General features: G+C 45.6%; 2 protein-coding genes across 4 annotated transcripts in view; both read left to right on the top strand.

Moving 5' to 3' along the window:
• ANKRD31 (ankyrin repeat domain 31) overlaps positions 1-6605 on the top strand; it is a 96499-nt gene extending 89894 nt beyond the window's left edge. The window contains exon 25 of the mRNA XM_029073141.2: positions 5457-6605. Coding sequence (XP_028928974.1) covers positions 5457-5617 — 161 coding nt within the window. The 3' untranslated portion in view covers positions 5618-6605. The remainder of the gene's footprint in view (positions 1-5456) is intronic.
• The window catches only part of GCNT4 (glucosaminyl (N-acetyl) transferase 4), a 37374-nt gene continuing 21202 nt past the window's right edge, over positions 5551-21722 (top strand). The window contains exon 1 of one of the 3 annotated variants that reach the window (XM_039911306.1): positions 5551-5630. The gene's annotated coding sequence lies outside the window, so the exon portion shown is untranslated. Of the gene's footprint in view, positions 5631-17621; positions 17734-18518; positions 18705-21722 lie in introns of those variants that run through there. The other 2 variants (XM_029076410.2, XM_039911303.1) reach the window with 2 other exon arrangements.

Raw genomic sequence — 21722 nt, 5'->3', positions numbered from 1 at the left:
ATCACTGTCCAATGCTCCAAATCTAAGTTGGCATTAAACATCGTTGCTCCTTTCCTATTTTAAAGTTAAACTTCCTCCTGATAATACTAATAAAGTCTTAAGAAAATAACATTTTCCCAATTCACAAAATACAAAATGCATTTAAGGCACACTACCTGTCCCCATAACATTAATCTTACCTCAGGGAGTTTAAACATAAAATCTGAAGGCCAAATAAGTAAAACCAAATCAGGAAGTTTTTAAAATCAGTTTTAAAGTTTTAAAATCAGGAAGTTTTTATCAGAGTTGTAGGGGCTCGCTTAAGTTTTCATGCGTAAGCAAAATGTATAGTTCTGGTTTTTTTCGGTCATAGGGTTTTTATGCTCATATGATGTTCCAGGCTCACAAATTAAAATCCGGGCTTGATTTTTTTCACACAGTCTAAATACCAAATCATTTAACATTCCATGGCCACAATTATTCTCCAGTATTACCTTCTATAAAACGGCAATGAGCTTTCTATGGAAAGAGTCATACTTGAGGGTTTTGTTTCTTTTTTTTACTGCACGATTATGGAGACTGTATTTTCTTACCATCTGTTGAAATTGTAAACCATTTTGCTTTGGATTAGACTCAGATTGTGTGTGTGTGGCAGGGGACAGGGTATGTTTGTACACATGGATGCATTATGAATACCATATGCAACCATTTTATCAAAAGAGTAAGTAGATTTAAAAAAGGTTCAGGGGTGACCCATAACTATATTTGAAAGAATAGGAAATACATATTTCAACACCAAAGCCAGAAAGTTAAAAGGAATAGAATAAGCATTGGTAACTCCCACACTACTACCAGAGACTGGCACACCAAATCATTTTGGCTGGCACCGATACTTCTAAATTGGTTTCCCTTCTGGTTGAGGTGTGACCCCTTTGGAGCTTCTAAATCGGTTCACCTTGTGGTTGAGGTGTGACCCCTTTGGAGATCTGCCTTGCTGAACTCAACTGTCAACTGTCCTTTGGCTTCCTTCTGTCCGTGTGTCCATCTCCACAGGGTATCAGGGGCACAAGTTGGGGACCAGACCAGCTCCGGGTTACATTCAGGAGATGTTGAAGACTCTGAAAAGTTAGCAAGAGTTGTATCATCACCTCAACTCCCCGTGGGAGCCCATTATGCCCCTGCACGGGGCCCCATGCCATTCTGCCACTGTAATACAGCTTCCATCAATCAGATGTATTTATTGGGTGTTTACTTAGTGCAGAGCACTGTAATGAGCATTTAACATATTTGATTGCCATTCCAGAGTTAGAGGGAACTGAACCTGCCTCCCAGCCAGGTGAGCTGTGAGGAGAGGATCCCTTGAGTGGCCCACTTGCCGTCCACACATAGGAAGGTCTTTTCGAGCCTTCTCCTGAGTGGGAGAAGGGTGCTGAAGCCAAAAGTCTGACCAAACCAAATTGGCTCCATCTTCTCAAGCTCTGTCTTCAGCATAACTCAGGCGAGAAAGCAAGCTGACTCTGTCACGTAGGTTGGGTAGTGATAGTCTTAAAGGGACCAGAGTGGTCATTGTATCTTGTAAGAAATATTTATGCTACTCAGGGTAAACAATCACCACTTCTCAGTCAATCACTGGTAATTATTGAGTGCTTACTGTGGGCACAGCACTTGTCTAAGCACTTGGTAAAGTATAATACAGTAGAGTTGGTAGACACAATCCCTGCCCAAAAGGAGCTTACAGTATAGCGGAAGAGACAGACAGATGGGAGAAATGGCAGAATGTGAGGATATGTACATAAATGCTGTGAGCCTGAGGGTCGGGTGACTATCAAGTGCCTAAGAGGGGAAAATCCAAGTGCATAGACATAGAGGGGAGGGGCGATGGGGAAAAGAGAGCTTAGTCAGGGGTTGTCTCTTGGAAAGGATGTGACTTTAGGAGGATTTTGAAGATGAGGAGAGTGGTCTGTCAGATACGAAATGGGAGTTCCAGGCCAGAGGAAGGAGTCTGTGGTAAAATAGACGAGACTGAGGTACAAAGAGTAGGTTGGGGTTATAGGGTTATAGAGTGTCTGAAGACACTCACATTTATAAAAACAGCCTCATCTTCAAATCAGAGGACAGCATAAATAAGGCCCCTTCCTTTGGTGTTCCCTATCATGTGCCTGGGGTTCTAGAAACCCTATTGTGAAAGTGGGTCTCTGAAGCCCGCTTCTTGGGGGCTTAGGAAAGAACTGGCCTAACTCTGACTCTAACCAACTCTAACAGCTCCTGGGCTCTGCTACTGACCCCACATTCTGAGATTTTTACTTTTATTTTATTTTTGTTAAGTGCTTACTATGTGCCAGGCACTGTACCATAGTGGACTGTGTCCAAATCCCAAATGGGGCTCATGGTCTTAATCCCCATTGTACAGGTGAGGTAACTGAGGCACAGAAAAGTGAAGTGACTTGCCCAATATCACAGAGCAGACAAGTTGTGGAGTCAGGATTAGAACTCAGGTCCTTCTTATTCCCAGAGCTGTGCTCTATCCATTATGTCACACTGCTTCTCTAAACTGAGCTGGCGATAACGGGGTTTAAACTTTCACTTCTGTGATTCCCCCCACCACTCCCATTGTAGAGACAGAGACGCAAGTCAGGGGCAGCTGCCAGGCTGGTAGCAGCCTAATACTAGATAGAAGAATGTAGATCCTAATTGGTTGGAGTGGGAGAAATGAAATGCAATATTCAAGAATTGTATGGATTCATCTAATATTCATGACTTTTGTAATATAAAAGAAAAACTTAATCTAATACTCCAAGTCAGTCAAGGTCTCTAGAGACAAAGGCCAAGGGTCATAGTCTGTTAAATGTTAACACTGTATTGGCTCTTATCTAAAACTATTCTATTTATTTTTCGGAGTTCCAAGGCACCCTACCTAGATTAAAAACTATTCTAAACTCCACTACATTCAGTCCATCAGGCAATCCGTGACACTGCATGACACTGCCACAGGCTATTACATGGTCTTCATGGACTTCTTCTGGGGATTTTAAAAATGACACTTCACTGGTGAATAGCAGAATATTTGCATGATCTGTGATGTGAATTTTTATTCATTATTTAGGACTCCCCTAACATAGCTTGTAATAAGACTGATTTTTCTGTTCAGTATTACAGCTAAACCGCTTTTGATAAATCAATAATGATTTTGCTCTGCCCTCTATGCTGCCATCCTTTGCTCCACCCTGCCTTGCAGTGGTCTCCCTTAAATACATCCTATAAAAGAAATTGTTACAAAGTGAAATGAAGATGCCTGAGTACTCTGTAGACCTCATTTCAGTGACCATTGAACAGCAGGGGCTGGGTTTAATCTTGAATGAAGAACTTCTTCTAGGCTTGACTCTAACCAGAATCACACATCTTTCTAATTGGAGGATAAACAATCCAGTTGGTTCAAGGTTGTGGGGTGGGTGGTTTCCTAACGATATTGGAGAAAAGGAGGCAAAAAGTTAACAGCTCTAGATGCTGCCAAAATAGCACTTATCCTAGACTGAGCTCCTCTTCTCCCTCTACTCCCTCTGCCACCCCCCCTTTACCTCTCCGCAGCTAAACCCTCTTTTTCCCCTTTTCCCTCTGCTCCTCCACCTCTCCCTTCCCATCCCCACAGCACTGTACTCGTCCGCTCAACTGTATATATTTCCATTACCCTATTTATTTTGTTAATGAATTGTACATCGCCTCGATTCTATTTAGTTGCCATTGTTTTTACGAGATGTTCTTCCCCTTGACTCTATTTATTGCCATTGTTCTTGTCTGTCCGTCTCCCCCGATTAGACTGTAAACCCATCAAACGGCAGGGACTGTCTCTATCTGTTGCTGACTTGTTCATCCCAAGCGCTTAGTGCAGTGCTCTGCACATAGTAAACGCTCAAGAAATACTATTGAATGAATGAATGAATGAATAGTAAGCACTTAACAAATACCATCATTATTATTAGTAGTAGTAAGCACAACACCAGAATGAGAGATAACCATTTTGTGAGCTCAATGTAGCTGGGACTATGGGCCACATATTGGCCTTTTCAACTATACACACATTCTTAGGCATACTTTACCGTCAGTGGTTCATTCATTCATTCATTCATATTTATTGAGTGCTTACTGTGTGCAAAGCACTGTACTAAGCACTTAGGAGAGTATAGTATAATAATAGACATATTCCTGCCCACAACAAGGTCACAGTCTAGAGGGTGTTGTCTTTGACTAAGAAGGACAATTATACATTTTTCATCTAGCCTCATGTTTGAGCAAAACACCTCATTTGATCTAATGGGTTAGTGGCCCTCGGGAGAGGATTTCCAGGTGGAGTGGTTCAGTGATGTGTAATGAAGGCAGCTGAAAACTGCTGTGCCCCTCTCATCTTCCTCTTTAGAAGCCAAGCCAGCCTCCTCCCACACTTGTCAGTGGATGATTTGTAATTGTACTGGGGGTAAGACGGTTTGTAACAGTTTAGTAACATGAACAAGGCTCGGGAACTGAAGGATTTTATTATGATTTGTTTGTGTGGCTTAGTGGAAAGAGCACGGGCTTGGGAGTCAGAGGATGTGGGTTCTAATTCCAGCTCCACCACTTGTCTGCTGTGTGACCTTGGGCAAGTCACTTAATTTCTCTGTGCCTCAGTTACCTCATCTGTAAAATGGGGAATGAGAGTGTGAGTCCCATGTGGGACAACCTGATTACCTTGTATCTACCCCAGCTCTTAGAAAAGTGCTTGGCACATAGCTCTTAACAAATACCATAAAAAACAAACACACAAAAAAGTTGCTATGTGCTTGAACTTAGAATTATGTTCTAAGCACTGGGGTAGATACAGATTAATCAAGCGGGACATAGTTCCTGTCCAACATGAAGCTCACCGTTTTAAGAAAGAGGGAGAGCTGGTTTTGAATCCCCATTTCACAGTGGAGGAAACTGAGGCTCAGAGAAGTTGAGTGAGTTGCCCAAGTTCACACAGCAGGCAAAGGGAGGAGCTGGGGTTAGAACTCCAAGGCCTGGGGCTTTTTCCACTAGACTGTGCTGCTTCTCAGAAGGGGTTGCTGGCTCCTTTCCAAAATGCCCCACTGAAATTTTTAAAGGAGCTGAAAATTGTACAGCTTCTATCCCACAAACCATCCCTCAGGTAACCTTCCCAATCCCTGGCCTACCAGAGCACATCATCAAAGTTCCAGGCTCTGCCAATGAAATCCCTGCAGGGTCTCCTGAATCAGTGAGTGAAGTAAGGCAGATGTATGCACGCAGCTACAGGCTTTCCTTGCTGTACAACTGAGAGATAATCAAAATGGAGTAAGGGGAGTAGGTCATTTGGACCCCAAAACCCAATGTATGTCTTTCTTCATATACAGCCACTCCATAAGTGCAGTGATTTTTAAATAATATTGTAAACAGAGCATTATTCCTATGGTTGGAAGACCACACTTTCATTACTATTATTTTGTTAGTTTATACAGGATCATCCAGCCAGTCGACTTCAAAGCCAGATATCACCCATATTCTGCAACTGAAGGAAATATTATTAATAAGTAACCAAGAACTTTTGCCTAGCCAAATGATGGATCAGCAGTGGCAATTCTATGTGGAATGTGAGGAACTCACCTTCTAAGAAGACCCTGAATGTAACAAGTTTTTTTTTCTTCTTAATTATTTCTAAACTGAAAGTATTGCTATCCAAAACTCAGACTTTACTTTCTTCACTCTAGTAAATCCTCTTCTTAGGTGGATTTACTAGATTAAGTCCTCTGTTAGCAAATGATCTGGAATCTTTATGAACTCAGGTTAATATAAGGAAATGGAAGATCTCCATCCATCATGCCAAATGGATACCAAGAACTGTACTTTACCTGTCAAGTTGCTTATGAGGATATTAAATAATTTTTCATGTGGTGTCCACTAGTGATAATAAATGCTAACAGAGACTTCTCCCAAATAACCGTTGGTTCAGCCAGCCTAATTTGTGATTTCTGGAATAGATGAAAGAAATTGTTAAACAAATTTGACACATGTTAGTGCACAGTCATTTAAAAAAAATTCTCCTGGTGTGAAAGCCTATGAAGTCATCGTAAAACTAACATTTTTAAATGACTTCTTCCAGGCATTAATTTTCAATTATCTTAAAGATACCCAAGGATTTGGAGGTGGGGAATAAATTTCATCTAAAAGCAGCCTATTTTTGCTTAAATGATTTAGGGTAATCCCTGAAGATAATGGTACTACTTGCTAGATGGTCCTTGTTCAGACTTCCTTAATAATTTTTAGTCAAGTTTTAAAACTGATGTTCACAGCTCTGGGGAATTAGACAGGGGAAGGGATCACAGGATAAGCTGTGTGAGTTGGGGGTCTAAAAGGATACTGGCTTAGTCTTGGAAGTCACTGACCAGGCTTTTGGCAACATCCAAAATTCAAATCACAGCTGTTCTAAGAACTATTTTAATAAGAGCCCATTTGGTATAGTAAGCATTTAATAGGATAATCCCTGGGGGAAAGGGAGATAAGCAATGAAAATGCTTATATTCCAGATTTCTTAAATGTTCATAATATACCCAGTAATGCTGTTTTTGTGCTCCTTAAATTAAAAATCAGTTCAAAAAAAATGGCAGCTCACCTGTTTTATGCGGTTTTGTTAGCGTTAGGGACACTCAGCTTTGAGTTGACCCAAATATGACCTTTTGCACCTTGTGGAAGATTTACTGACTAATCTTAAAAATAATATATAGTCTCAATGCAGAGAATGAATTCACTATAACTGCTGAATGTGATTTTCAGGACTGCTTTAACTTTGGGATTAAAGGGACCTTCACTGCCCTTCCGGAATCATCATCAGAAGGGCTCACTCTGACCAACTTGATGGTATTTCTTTGCCCCTACTCCATATTTCCCCTGCTGCAGCTGTTTCTGGGCTAAAACTACCTGCATCTGAGTTAATAATAATAACTGTGGTATTTGTTAAGTCTTTACTATATGCTAAGTACTGTACTAAGCACTGGAGTAGCTACAAGATAATCAAGTCCCACATGGGCCTCAGAGTCTAAGCAGGAAGGAGAGCAGGTACCGAATCCCCATTGTGCAGATGGGGAACTGAGGTATAGAAAGGTTTAATGACTTACCCAAGGTCACACAGCAGACAAGTGGAGAAGGTGGGATTGGAACCCACGACCTCTGACTCCCAAGCCCATGCTCTTTCCCCTAGGCCATGGTGCTTCTCCCGCTGCCCACCCCACACTGAGTTGGGGAGGGCAGTGCGTTCTGAGGGCGAGGGTGTGCGACTGTTCCAAGAAGGACAGGTCTGCCCACCAGGCTTTCTCTACACCAGCCCACCAAGACCCAAGATCTGAATAAGAACTGATTATTATGCATGGGACGGCCTGAGAGAACTGGGCTGGGAAACTAGGCCGCTACGCATAAGAGCTCATCATCTGATTCTCTGTGACTTGATTTGTAAATTGATTTTTACCTTGAAAATTCCACGTTTGAAAGTTCAAAGCCACATTCTCTTTGAGGTTTTCCACACTGAGCTACGCTTGTATTCTGGACAAGGGGTTTGTAAACCAAGCAATAAATTGAAATTATTGTAACTGATCAAATTAGTCAAACTCTTTTTCCAGACCCATAGTCATTGCATAAATTATAGCCCTACCAGTGACATCAGAGAGGAGGTTTTCTGCTAGGAGGAATTGCTATTCTATATTTGCAAAATCCTGTCCTTGTACTAAAAAGTAAAATTTGAAGGGCAGAGTTACTATTGATAACTAGTAGGGAAAATGAGTATTATTTTATGGAGAAAATCTCTCTGAATTGCCTATATTTACACCAGTCTAGTCCTCATTCTATCCTCATCTTCCCACCCTACCGTCTTCTATCCTTTCCTACTCTCCCTCTCAGGATGAAGAATTGAACATTAAAAAAAATCTATGTTGGTGATTATAACAGGGACACCCTGGAATACACAGACCATGGCATCTATATTCCCCTGCTTTCAAACATTTTTTCTTCCTACTTTTAATTTCTTCTGCTCATTAACAATCTATTCAATCTATGTTTCTGAAAAGGAAAATTTTGAAAGTTGGGACTGGTGATTGGGAAAGGGAAGGAATGTCTCTCCTTTTATATTCACAGAATGTAAAAATGTATCACTTTTGTAATGACATACCTCAGATTTCCCTAAAATCCCTGTTGGTGGACGTTTAAAGAAATCAATTAATTTCATTTTCCCTTCAGAGATCCCAATAGTAAAGCTTGAGGAAAGCTAGCCTTGCACATCACAGGGTATGAACCAAAGATGGTCACTCCATCCCCTTCCTTTCCTCCTTCTTACCTTCCCTATGTTGCACACTCTGGAAAATTAGAGTTCTGTAATCCTATTATAATCTTCCGAGGATGTTCAGTTCCCCTGGCTGTAATTCCTGATTAGGGAAAGATCCAATACTGTGGTTTACTTGGGTCTTTGTAAATTTTAAAATATAAGCCCTTTATTGTGTTATGTGGAATTCTAGAAAGCACATTGCTCTACTTTTTCAGGCAAGTGGAGCTAATTTCATTTAAGAGGTCAGACTCTTAAATTTCACTTTCTCAATATATCTTCAAAATGTGCTGATGTCTGACCAAGAGGCAAATGCCCAGCAAACACTGTGAATTTCTCCATAGGCCTGCCATAGGTTCAGTGAAGAGAACACTGCTCTAGGAATCAGGAGAATTGGGTTCTCTCCCCAGCTCTGCCTGTAGCTGGCCAACTTCACAATGCACCAAAGCCCTATCGACTTTCTCCTCGCCCTCCCTCATTGAAGCAGCATGGCCTAGTGGCAAGAGCACAGATCTGGGAGTCAGAGGACCTGGGATCGAATCCCATATCCACCGCTTGTTTGCTGGGTGATGGTGGGCAAGTCACTTCGCTTCTCTATACCTCAGTTCTATCGTCTGTAAAATGGAAATTAAGACTGAGCTCCACGTGGGATTTGTTCATTCAATCATATTTATTGAACGCTTACTTCATTCGTTCAGTCATATTTATTGAGCACTTACTGTGTGCAAAGTACTGTACTAAGCGCTTGGTAGAGTACAACGGACACATTCCCTGCCCACAACAAGCTCACAGTCTAGAGGGACAGGGACTTTGTCCAACCTGATGAGCTCATATCTACCCCAGTACGGTGCCTGGCACCTAGTAAGTGCTGAACAAATACAATTAAAACAAAACAAAACATGACCAGCAGGGCCAAGAGAGAGCCAGTGGAGCTGTCCAAGTCACTAACGCTATCATCAGCTCCCCGGCCAGGTTCTTCTTGGTTCTGAAGTCCCGGAACCGAAGCTCCTCCATCCATCCCGATGGGGAAACTCCAACATCGTGAATTTCTCCTTTCTCACTCCCAAGAGGCTGGCCCAGTTCTGACACAGTCAAGAGGCAGAGGTCTAGATGAGGATCGGTCCCATATAGGTTTGTTTTGGTCTGGAGTGCCCTTAGGAGGGCTAGGCCCGCCTCCATTTTCCTGGTTTGCAAAGGAGTCTGGGCAGCTCCCCATTCATCCCCTGTTCTCCCACATAAACACCCCCTTAGGGACAGCCTTCCTCTGCACAATGAGGCCAGGGCTGTGGGGCCCGCTTTGATCTTTCCAGCCATACAGGCACTCAGGTGAATTTCACCATCAGTGGTGCTTTCTTTAAATGCAAAGGACAATTAAATATCTGTGCATATGGGCATATACGTGAAATGTAAAAAACAAAAGGGGGCTGGGAGGAATCCCTGGTAAACCTAACGCTCTGTTCCACGACCTCCCAGAGAATCTAGGCATCAGTTCCAGGTTGTTCCAAAGCTTTCTTTTTCCATATCTTCTTTTGGGAACAGCCCCTTTTTTCATTTCCGAAACCCTTTCACATCAATGATCTCTCATTTTCCCCTCACAACATCACTGGGAGATAGAGAGAGGCAGGTATCGTTAACTCCATTTCACAGATTCATTCATTCATTCAGTCGTATTTATTGAGCGTTTACTGTTTGCAGAGCACTGTACTAAGCGCTTGGAAAGTATAATTCGGCAACAGATAGAGACAATCCCTACCCAACAACGGGCTCACAGTCTAGTGGAGGAGACAGACAACAAAACAAAACCAGTAGAGACAGCCATCAATAGCATCAAAATAAATAGAGTTATAGATATATACACATCATTAATAAAATAAATAGAATAATATATGCACATATACACAAGTGCTGTGGGTGGGGAAGGGGATAGAGCAGAGGAGGGAGTGGGGCAATGGGGAGGAGAGGCAGAGCAGAGGAAAAGGGGGGCTTCAGTCTGGGAAGGCCTTCTGGAGGAGGTGAGCTCTCAGGAGGGCTTTGAAGGGAGAAAGAGAGCTAGTATGGAGGATGATAAAGTGGAGGCCCAGAGATATTGTGACTTGCCCAAGGCCATACCAGCAGCAGAGTGGAGTTCCGAGTGGTGGGCTGGCCTGGTGAATGATGGATGAACCTGGAAACTAAAGTCAAGCATTTCCCTCTTCTTTTCTGACTGAGATCCAGGCGAAACACAGACTGTATCTCCTGTCTCTGTCAGAATGGTTGAACGACCTTTCTGGCCGGGCTTTGTCTGGCTTGCTTGATTTCCTGGACCTATGTGGACTCACTCTTCAGGAATTCTGATTTCTCCTTTAGGAGGTTCGAGGCAGAAGGATTGAGTAATGGTTTATCTGAGCTGAGGGAGTCTCCCACACAGGCTTCCCATGACTTCTGACTTCTGGTTGAGGGTTAATGACAAGCAGCTGAGCACAATGATAGAATCTTAGGTGACTTTGACCGGCAGTGCTGAAGGGACCCCATAGCACTTTCAATCATTCATTAATTGCACTTATTGAGTGCTTACTGTGTGAAGGGCACTGTACTGAGCACTTGGAAGAGTACAATTCAACAATAAACAGATACATCCCTGCCCACAACAAGGACGCCCGAGTGCTCTCCCTCTCTTTCCTCCTCTTGCCTGTTTTTTCATTCAGTCATTGTGAAGAAAAGCTGGTTTTCCTTAATTACCATATACTCTTCACATGTCTACCAACTCCGTTACATTGTACGCTCTCAAACATTTAGTACAGTGCTCTGCAAACAGTAAGTGCTTAGTAAGTATGATTTATTGATTAATGACAAAGGGTGAACCAAAGGATGGGCCAAGGCACTGCTTTAAGCCAACTTCAGTCAGGGTTTTCATGAGGGCAGACACCAGCTTCCTTTAAGTAGCAGTTCTGAATCAGTTCCAGATTGACCAAATTGGTCCAAAAAGGTATAAGGCAGGCCCAGGCAACACACACACATATTCCCACTGGTCCTGCCGATCCTTCCTCTTCTCCTCTAGGTCCCTGTTCTTGAGATCGTCAGAGACCACAGCAGTTGGTCAAGAGAGAAGCAGCAAGGCCCAGAGGAGCAGCGTGGCTCAGTGGAAAGAGCCCGGGCTTTGGAGTCAGAGGTCATGAGTTCGAATCCCAGCTATGCCACTTGTCAGCTGTGTGACTGTGGGCAAGTCACTTAACTTCTCTGTGCCTCAGTTACCTCATCTGTAAAATGGGGATTAAGAGTGTGAGCCCCACGTGGGACATCCTGATTCCCCTGTGTCTACCCCAGCACTTAGAACAGTGCTCGGCACATAGTAAGCGCTTAACAAATACCAACATTATTATTATTATTAGTGTACAGAACACAGGCCTGGGAGTCAGAAGGATCTGGGTTCTAATGCTGGCCGTGCCACTGGTCTGCTGTAGGACCTTAGGCAAGTCACTTAACTTCTCTCTGCCTCAGCTACCTCATCTGTATAATGGGGATTGAGACTGTGAGATCTCTATAGGACAGGGACTGTGTCCAACCTGATTAACTTATATCTACCCCACTGCTTAGTACACTGCCTGGCACATAGTAAGAACTTTAACACATAACATTTAAAAAAAGAGAGAAAAGAGTTGAGTGACAACCCTTTGCCCACCAGCCCCACCCACAACTTCCTCCAGATAGCAAAAGCAAGTTCCCGTCGGCCTCGGCGTAGCCCCTGCCAACCCTGAGAGGGCAACCAAATTCAGCTCCAGGGAGTCATCAACTGGTGCTGGCATATTCTACAACACCTGAGATCCTTCAGGTGCCTCTTGCTGAGTTCAGCCACACCACCCCCACCTGCACAGACCATCTCCGTTTGTCAGAACTGCAAAGTCTTTCATGTTGTTACTGCTTTCAAAATGACTTGTCAAAAGAGGGGAAAGCATAGATAGGAAATGTTGCTTTACTTTTATAGACCAATCTGTATTTGATTAAGCAACGTATTATGAGCAAACCAAGAGAAATTGCCTCTGTTCTCAACTTATTTCCAAACCCACCAGAAAGAAACTTCAGATCTGCGGTCTCGTGGAAAGCAGCCATCTTTAACACCCCATGGCCCATTAAAGTCCCAAACTCCACAGTCTGCAGGGTTTACCTGGACCCTCTGTGTGCTCCCTGAGAAGCCCCAGCTGTTTATAACTCGAGCCCCCAGGCTGCTCCTCTCAGGGCCTTTCGATAGGAGGCCAGGCTCAAACAGTTGACACTCAAGATGGAGAGGATGTTTTGCGGTGCCTTAAAGATGAAAATCAATACTCTGAGTAGTCGGACCGAGGAGGACTACAGAGTTCTGGAGTGAGACTATGCCCCACAAGTTTGTGAAAATAGAATTGAAAACCTCAGGAGGGAGGGGTTGGCAGGCGTACTTGCTGACTGTTCCCTCTTTTGGGAAGCTGTACCCTTTATCTGATTCAAAACATGGTCCACTTGCCTCATTGCATTTCTTTCCCCAAGTTCACTTGAGTCTTGTCATCTGCTACCTACATCCTCCAGATCCCCGAGGCTTAGTGGCATTTTTTTTTCTGTCAAACCTTTTGAGATGACCACCGTAAAAACTCAAGGTAGTCGACGTCTTCTATTACTGCTGGGCATGCAATGTGCAGTCACCCTTGAAAACGCTTGGAAGATCCAGCCCAATCAGAATCCAGATCCTGCTTCCTAAGCAGAGAAAACGCACGTCGGGCATACGATATTAGCAACGTTCAGGTCGGCCTGGTTTCCTGCTTTTGATGTGAATGCTCTGTGAAGGGTTGTCTTCAGAATGTGGGATGGACTGGCTCCCTTGATCATTTCTTCCCTGTTAAGTAGCAGAACTGGAAATTGCTCTTATGAACTTAACCTCAGCATTATCATGAACAACACGGATTGAGCATCTACTATGTGCAGAGTCCCATAGTAGGTGGTTGGGAGCGTACAGTAGAAGTGAAAGATGTGGTACCTGGCCTCAAAGACCTACCATTATAATGGGGGAGCCCCAAGGAACTCCCAGACATTTAAGTCTTTACCATTCGTGGCTTCTCTGTTCACACAGACACCCTCCTGAGCAAGATCGAATAAGGCCATTAACTCATTTCTTGGGTCCTGATAGAATACTGTCAACTATAGGAACCTCAGCTACTAAGTATGCCCCAAAACAATGGCTTGTGCTAAACTGATTTAGATAGTGGGTTAAAATATAGGGGCAGGGAACTGTCTCCTAACTGTTGAATTGTACTCTCACAAGCACTTAGTACAGTGTTCTGCACATAATAAGCACTCAATAAATACTACTGATTGAGTAAAATTGAAGTTTTTACCCCATCTCTGAAGGATAATTATACCAGAATTTTTATCTGCTTGATGTCAAACTAATCAGCCCCTTTCCACTTTAGCTCTGCTCTGGGTTTTTTTATGGTATTTGTTAAGTGCTTACTCTGTGCCAGGCACTGTTCTAAGCGCTGGGGTAGATACAAGACACAGTTGCTGTCCCACACATGAGGTTCATAGTCTTAAACAATGTTATAAAATGATAGTGGCACAGAGTATGGGGCAGGGGGGTATTTTCCCGCTACTTTCTCCCGGACATTGGCAGAGTGAGCTCTGGAGGCCAGTCCAGCCCCAGGGAGACCCTGGGGAGAGCAGTCTGGATAGATCAGTTTGGTTCCAGAGTGGCCTTGGATGTTTGGGTCTAGTGCTCTAAGATTCAGTCTGGGATCTCAGACCCACCTTAAAGGGCAGATCTGAACACCCATGATGGCCCCAAAACAATCAATCAGTCAGTCAATCAATGGTATTTATTGACTGTTTACTAAGTGCTTGAAAGAGTATAACATGATTAGCAGATGTGTTCACTGCCCATAACAAGCTTATAGTCTAATGGGGGAGACAGGTGTTACTATGAAAAAATAATTTATAATATGCCATTTAAAAATGTGTACGTAAGTGCTGTGGGGTCGGGGTGGAGAGAATATCAAATGTCCACAGGTCACAGATCCAAGTGCATAGATGGGTTAATCGAGAAAGGTCTCTTGGAGAAAATGTGACTTTAATAATGCTGAGAAAGTGATGATCAAGTGTATATGATGGGGGAGGGAGTTCCAGTTTAAGGGAAGGATATGGGAAAGGGGTCAGTGGGGAGATAGATGAGATAGGTCAGGGCACAGTGAGTAAGCGGGCACTAAAAACAGATCTGACCTTCTAGGCAGGGACCTATAGAGACTTGTGGGACTAACAAAGTTGAAGGCAGGGTGAATTGCTCCTGGGTTCACTACATTGTAGATACAAGCTAATCAGGTTGGACACAGTCCCTGGAGCTCACAGTCTTAATCTCCATTTCACAGATGAGGTAGTTGAGGCACAGAAAAGTGAAGTGACTCACAGTCACACACGCAGGTAAGTAGTGGAGCCGGAATTAGAACCTAGGTCCTTCTGACTCCCAGGCCCGTGCTCTCTCCACTAGGCCACATTGCTTCAGTCCTCCGTCTCAGGGTCGAATAGATGCAGGGTGTCGTAGTGGACCAGAAGGTATTAGTCCTCAGGAAGTGGGAAAGGGCCGGCTTTCTCCCCACAGCAGAGCTGGTTAATGGTTCAAGGTGCCAGGTGCAGAGCATAGGACTAAAGGAAAATTAAGTGTGACTCATTCATTCGTTCAGTCATATTTATTGAGTACTCAGTGTGTGCAAAGCTCTGTACTAAGTGCTTGGGAGAGTACAACACAACAAACGGACACATTCCCTGCCCACAACAAGTTCACAGTCTACTCTAGGAATGCTGCCCGATTGAATGTTTATGAGTTGCTGCACCAGTTCTGAGGTTTAAACCAGGTCTAAATGCACGTGGTCATCCTATGTGTTATAGCCGTGAACCCAGCGATCCAAAGCTTCTCTTCATGTGTCTCTCTTTCTCTTCTGCATCTTTCCTTCACCGAGTGTAAGGTACAAAGTCCTCTAGACTGTCAGCTCCCCGAAGGCAGGGAATGTGTCTCTTTATTGCTGTATCGTACTCTCCCAAGCGCTTACACAGTGCTCTGCACACAGTAAGCATTCAATAAATACAGCTGAATGAATGCTTCTCAATGGTATTTATTGAACACTTACTGTGTGCAGAGCTCTCTATTAACTGCATAGGAGAGTACAATATAACAGAGTTGGCAGATAAGTTCCCTGCCCACGAGGAGCTACGGGTAAAGGCTCAATTGTAGCTAACCACTACCATGCTGCTACTTTGAAGGTGAGGATAGTTTAGTTTAAGTGGCACAGAGGCTGTAACGTTTGGGATGATTATTGAACATTACCGCCGAGTCTTTAAAGTGATTCTCAGCTTTCAAATATCTTTACTTTCACTGAGAAAATGTCCTCTTTGTTCTCCCCCACCAGCCCCGTTCCATAAGGCAATAATCTCATTGATTATTAATCACCTGACTAGAGGGGGAAGCCCTTATGTCTGGTACTGGAATCAGCTTCAAAATCCAGGATTCTACCAGCGCCAGATAAACCACACCTGCCCCAGGGATAGGTGTCAGCCAGGCCATCCAACCTGAAATAAATTTGAATCCGTCCCAGCCCGTGGTATCCTGGCACATGGTAACCGCTCAACAAATGTCATTTAAAAAAAAAATGCCAACAGGTGGAACCAGAAATTCGATCAGGCTGATGTTTTCAGGGACCAATAGTAGGGAGAAAAAAATTAACGCTGGTAGGAGACGATTTGGGAAGGGGGAAGTGAGTGGTGTAATGAATTTCTGCCACGGGGGAGTCAGGTGGAGGGGGCCAGGGAGCGGGAAATCATTTCGTTTGTCTGTAGAGGGCTGATAGTTGTACCTCATTACCTTGTAGCCAGCGCTTAGAACAGTGCTCGGCACATAGCAAGCGCTTAACAAACACCATAATTATCATTATAGTTGGTGCCCGGCCAGCTTCAGCGCCGATTGAGCGCTGTCGGGGCGCGGGGCTGCGGGAACGCAACGGGAGCCTGGTGGCTGGCGGAGGGGGCACGGGCACCCACCCTTAAATAGGAGGATGCGCCCACCCCGCCTTTTTACCCCTCCGAGGGCTGGCATCCTGGCATCCTGCTCCAATAGAAGGAGCCCGGGGCGGCGAGGCTGGAGAAGGGAAAGGGGCGGGGGCGGTGGTTGGGGTCCCCCTGCTCCCCGGGAGGCTGGTGCAGCCTTGCCCGGGGGCACCGATCGCTGCCCGCCTCTGCCAGTCTGGTCCTCGGGGCTGCCGGCGGCGGGAGGAAGAGGAGAGTTCACCTCCTCCAAGAGGCCTTCCCAGACTGAGCTTCCCCTTTTCCCTCTGCTCCCTCCCCTCAGCTAAGCCCCCTTTCCCTCTGCTCCCTCCTCCTCCCCTCAGCACTGTGCTCATTTGTCTATATTTTACTACCCTGTTTATTTTGTTAACGAGGTGTACACCCCCTTGATTCTATTTATCGTGATGATGTTGTCTTGTCTTTGTTCGTCTGATTAGACTGCGAGCCCGTCATTGGGCAGGGATGGTCTCTCTCTCTTGGCGAATTGTATATTCCAAGCGCTTAGTCCAGTGCTCTGCACATAGTCAGCGCTCAATAAATACTATGGAACGAATGAATGTGCACATAGTAAGCGCTCAATAAATACTGTGAAATGAATGTGCACATAGCGCTCAATAAATACTATTGAATGAATGTGCACATAGTAAGCGCTCAAATACTATTGAATGAATGTATGTGCACCTAGTAAGCTCTCAATAAATACTAAGGAATGAATGCATGTGCACATAGTAAGCGCTCAATAAATGCTATGGAATGAATGAATTTGCACATAGTAAGCGCTCAGTAAATACTATGGAATGAATGCATGTGCACATAGTAAGCGCTCAGTAAATAGTATGGAATGAATGCATGTGCACATAGTAAGTGCTCAATAAATACTATGGAATGAATGAATGAATGGGCACATAGTAAGCACTCAGTAAATACGAATGAATGAATGTGCACATAATAAGCGCTCAGTAAATAAGAATGAATGAATACCCAGAATAAATACTCTGGAATGAATGAATGAACGGGCACCTAGTAAGCGCTCAATAAATACTCTGGAAAGAGTGAATGAACGTGCACCTAGTAAGCGCTCAATAAATACTACTGAATGAATGAAGGAGGAGGAGGAGGAAGAGGACGGGGGCGGTGCGCCTCGTCTTCCCAGCACGTCATGGGGTCGGCCGAGCCCGAGCCGCCCCCGGGCCCCGAGGACCGGCCCGGGCCCGGAGGCGGCAGAAGGCGGGAGGAGGTAGAAGGAGGCGGGACGAGGAGGTAGAAGGAGGTAGAAGGAAGCAGGAGGAAGCAAGAGGAGGCAGGAGGAGGGTGGGCCCGTCCTGGCCGCCCCCGCCTCGGAGCGGCAGCCCGGAGCCTCCCCGCGCCCCCCCGTAAGTGCCCCGGGTCGGAGAGACGGGGGCTCCTCCTCCCCCTCCCCGCACCCCACTTTCCTTCCCGCTTTCCCGCCGTTGCAACTTCAAACTCCGGGGGCGGGGAACCGCGGGGACCCCCGGCCAGTCCTGGGTTTCCCCCCACCCCACCCCCCGACCCCGCACCCACGCTCTGCTTTCGCTTTCTCCCGGGGAGAAACTTGGTGGCCGTTGAATGGATGGATGGATGGATGGATGGATGGATGGATGGATGGATGGATGGATGGATGGATGGATGGATGGATGGCGATTGATCGGCCGCCCCCGCTCCGACGGACGGGCCCGGGGGGGAAAGGAACCGGGAAGGGAAAGGAGGAGGGGAGCGCCATCCCCATGGGAAGGCCGGTCCCGGACCGTCCCGGGCCCGCAGGGACCTCTCGCCTCCCCCCGGGAGGACAGACACGGCCCTCCCAGACCCCCACTCCGCTCCCGCGGGCCGAAGAGAGAGACACTCGCCGCCAAGCGCTGTGCCATCTCCAACCACGCCCCCTTCCCCTCCCCCGTCCTAAACGGGGGCGGCCGGAGACCCCCGCCGGGAACGGAGAGGGCACCCGGGCATCGATTTTCGTGGATGGGCACCCCTGGCAAGGGTGATGTTCCCCCGGGCCAGAGCCGGTCCTTCCCCCCACCCCACCCCGCCCAAACGCTAATCGGGCGCTAATCGGACGCTAATCGGGCATTCATTAGGCACCGCCCCGGCCCCCACGCGTGGAGGGACCGAAGGGTGGCAAGGTCTCAGCGGCTCCGTCTTCCGTCCCAGGGATTCTTTTTTTTCCTTCCAAATCAGGCAGGGGCGACCCGGAGAAGCCGGGCCCCAACCTTCCCGACATGTAAGATTAAGGACGGCACGGCTTGGAAGACAGAGAGGGTTGCAGATGAAACGCTGGACAGGGTCGGGCAAGCAGAAGTTGGAGTCGCCCTTGGTGTCGCAGGTACCATCGATACTCCGCCTGGGAAACCACCCCCAGACCTGCGGTCACGCTCTCTTTGCCCCAGACCGAGTGGGATATTTTCCCCCAGGGTTTGCGGGAAAGTAATTCTTTAAAAAGAAGCGCACTTCTGGCAGGATGTCCTTTCTTCTACCCTATTTTTATTTTAAAAAGAGAAATCGCACCTGCGAAAAATTGCCGCGAGGCAAATACCGTTGAATTGGCTTTGTATCGTGTCGGACCGTATTTTAAACCAGAAGTGAGTCCGGTAGATGCCCGAAGGGCAGACGGGCATCGAAACTAAAAGGAAGACTCGGGAAATCTGGGCGGACTCATCCCTTCCCATGCCTTGTTTTTAAATGCTTGGATGATTTTGGTTTGGACCAAATAAGATTTGCAGGATATGTTGAATGCTTACATCTTTGAAAGTAAAAATATTTGAGTAGCTAACTGTTATGTCTTAGAGGTAGGGGCACAGACTGGCATTAATTTAGAATCTCTTTAAAAGCAAGACGGTGAAATAAAACTATGTCGAATTAGGAACATTTGTTTTATACTCAGACTTGCTTATATTTAGTTTGGTCATTAAAATTCCTGCAGTAAACTTGGCAACTTGCTTTGTGAATGGTGATCCTACAGATGTCATTTTTAGGCAGTAAGCTCCTTGCGGGCAGGGGCACATGACTACTAACTCTGTACTGTACTCGGCCAGGTGCTTAGCACGGTGCTCTTGCACACAGTAAGTGCTCAATAAATACAGTTGATTGACTGGCTTCCCTTTCACCTGCCTAGTCCCTCAATTCTGTGCAAAGTCGACTGTTTGAACATACTTAAAAAGAAACGGTCCACTTTGAATCCATCGTGTAATTTCAGTGATTTATGCAGTTCCTCGATCCTTTCCCAAAACAAGAAATCGAAGCTTTGTCATGAAGCTTTGTCTTGGCCTTTGATTTCTGTAGTGAAACCAACTCGGCAGCACCGACTTGGAGCATCAAAGATATAAGGGTAATAATAGCCTCAAAGGACTTAATTCCTATAAAAGACTGAGAACGATGCAGTAGGAACCCAGAATAACGGGAGCTGAAAGCTCCTTTGTAGATGGGCCAAGAGAGAAATGATTTTAAACAAAGTGGAATAATTTACTAACTTTAAAAGATCTCTGTAAATATATATTTTTCCAGATGAGACTATAGATACAATCCAAACTGAATTTCAGATTGCTGATTCCTCTAAAGGAGGATAGAATTACAGCGTTTTAGGGATTCAAAATCCTGCTTCAGAAAGCTAGGAACAGGATTAATGGCCAAAGACAATGGCATCATCAGACACTGTAGAGTCAAATTACGGAGCTGGAGTAGAATCCGTCTCCAGCCGGCACGTCAAACAAGTCATCTTAACGATGGGGAGGGTTAAAATTTCCAGGGATTGGTAAATCAATCAATCGATGGTATTTATGGAGTGCTTACTGTGTGCAGAGCACTGTATTTGTCTGCTGTGTGTGACCTTGGGCAAGTCACTTAACTTCTCTGTGCCTCAGTTGCCTCTTCTGTAAAATGGGAATTGATACTGTGGGACCGGGACAGTGTCCAACTTGATTGCCTTGTATCTATTCCAGTGCTTAGAACCATGCTTGGCACATAGTAAATGCTTAACAAATACCATTATTATTATTGTTATTTACCCCTGGAGAGAGGATAATACAGCAGAGTTGGTTGAGACGTTTTCTGCCCACAATAACCTTATAGTCCAGAGGGGGAGACAGACATTAATACAAATGAACAGCTTATGGATATGTACGTAAGTGCTGTGGAGTAAATAGCAAACTCTCAAAGGGTACAGATCCAAGTTGCTTAGGCATTGCAGAAGGGTGTCTACACCTGCTGCTTCCACTTCCTCTCCAATTCTCTCTGTGACCCCCTCTAATCTGGCTCGTGCCCCTTTCACTCCACCAAAACTGCCCTCTCAAAGGTCACCAATGATCTCCTTGCCTCTACTCCATCCTAATCCTCCTCGACCTCTCAGCTGTCTTTGACTCTGTGGACCACCCCCTCTGGAAACGTTATCCAACCTCGGCTTCACTGACGCTGTCCTCTTCTGGTTCTCCTCATTCCTCGCTGGCTGCTCCTTCTCAATCTCCTTTTTGAGTTTCTCCTCCTCTGCCTCCCACACTGTAACTGGGGGAGTCCCTCAAGACTCAGTTCTGGTTTCAGCTATGTGGATGATTCCCAAATCTACATCTCCGGCCCTGGTCTCTCTCCACCTCTGCGGTCTCGTATTTCCTCTTGCCTTCAGGACGCCCCGCCGACATCTCAAACTTGACATATCCAAAACAGAACTCCTCATCTTCCCACCGAAACCATGTCTTGCCCCTGATTTTGCCATCACTGTAGCAGCACCACCATTCTCCCTGGCTCACAAGGCCATATCCTTGACATTGTCCTCCAATCATCCCTCCCGTTCAATCCACATATTCAGTCTGCCTCACATCTTGTCAGTTCAACCTTTACAGCTGCTAAAATCTTCCCTTTCCATCCAAACTGCTACCGTGCTGATCCAAGCGCTTATCCTATTTCGCCTCGATTACTGCATCAGCCTCCTCTCTGACCTCCCTGCCTCCTGTCTCTCCCCACTCCAGTCCATACCGCTCTTTGCAGCCTGGATCATTTTTCTAAAAAAACTGATCTCTTACTCATCTCTTACTACAACCCAGCCTGCTCACATCGCTCCTCTAACACCAACCTACTCACCATACCTCCATCTCCTCTATCTCTTTGCCAGCCCCTTGCCCATGCCCCACCTCAAGTCTGGAACTCCCTTCCCCTTCATATCTGACAGACCATCGTCACTCTCCCCTCTTTCAAAGCCTTTTAAGATCACACCTCCTCAAAGAGGCCTCCCCCAAATGAGACCTAATTTCCCCTATTCCCTCTCTCTCCTGCCTTACCTTGCACTTGGGTTTGTAACCTTTATTCACCCAACCCTTAGCCCCCACAGCACTCAGTGTACACATCAATTGTGTTT

Source organism: Ornithorhynchus anatinus, chromosome 1 (assembly GCF_004115215.2).
Source record: "Ornithorhynchus anatinus isolate Pmale09 chromosome 1, mOrnAna1.pri.v4, whole genome shotgun sequence".
Taxonomy (NCBI): Eukaryota; Metazoa; Chordata; class Mammalia; order Monotremata; family Ornithorhynchidae; genus Ornithorhynchus; species Ornithorhynchus anatinus.
This window is presented reverse-complemented; position numbering and strand designations above follow the sequence as displayed.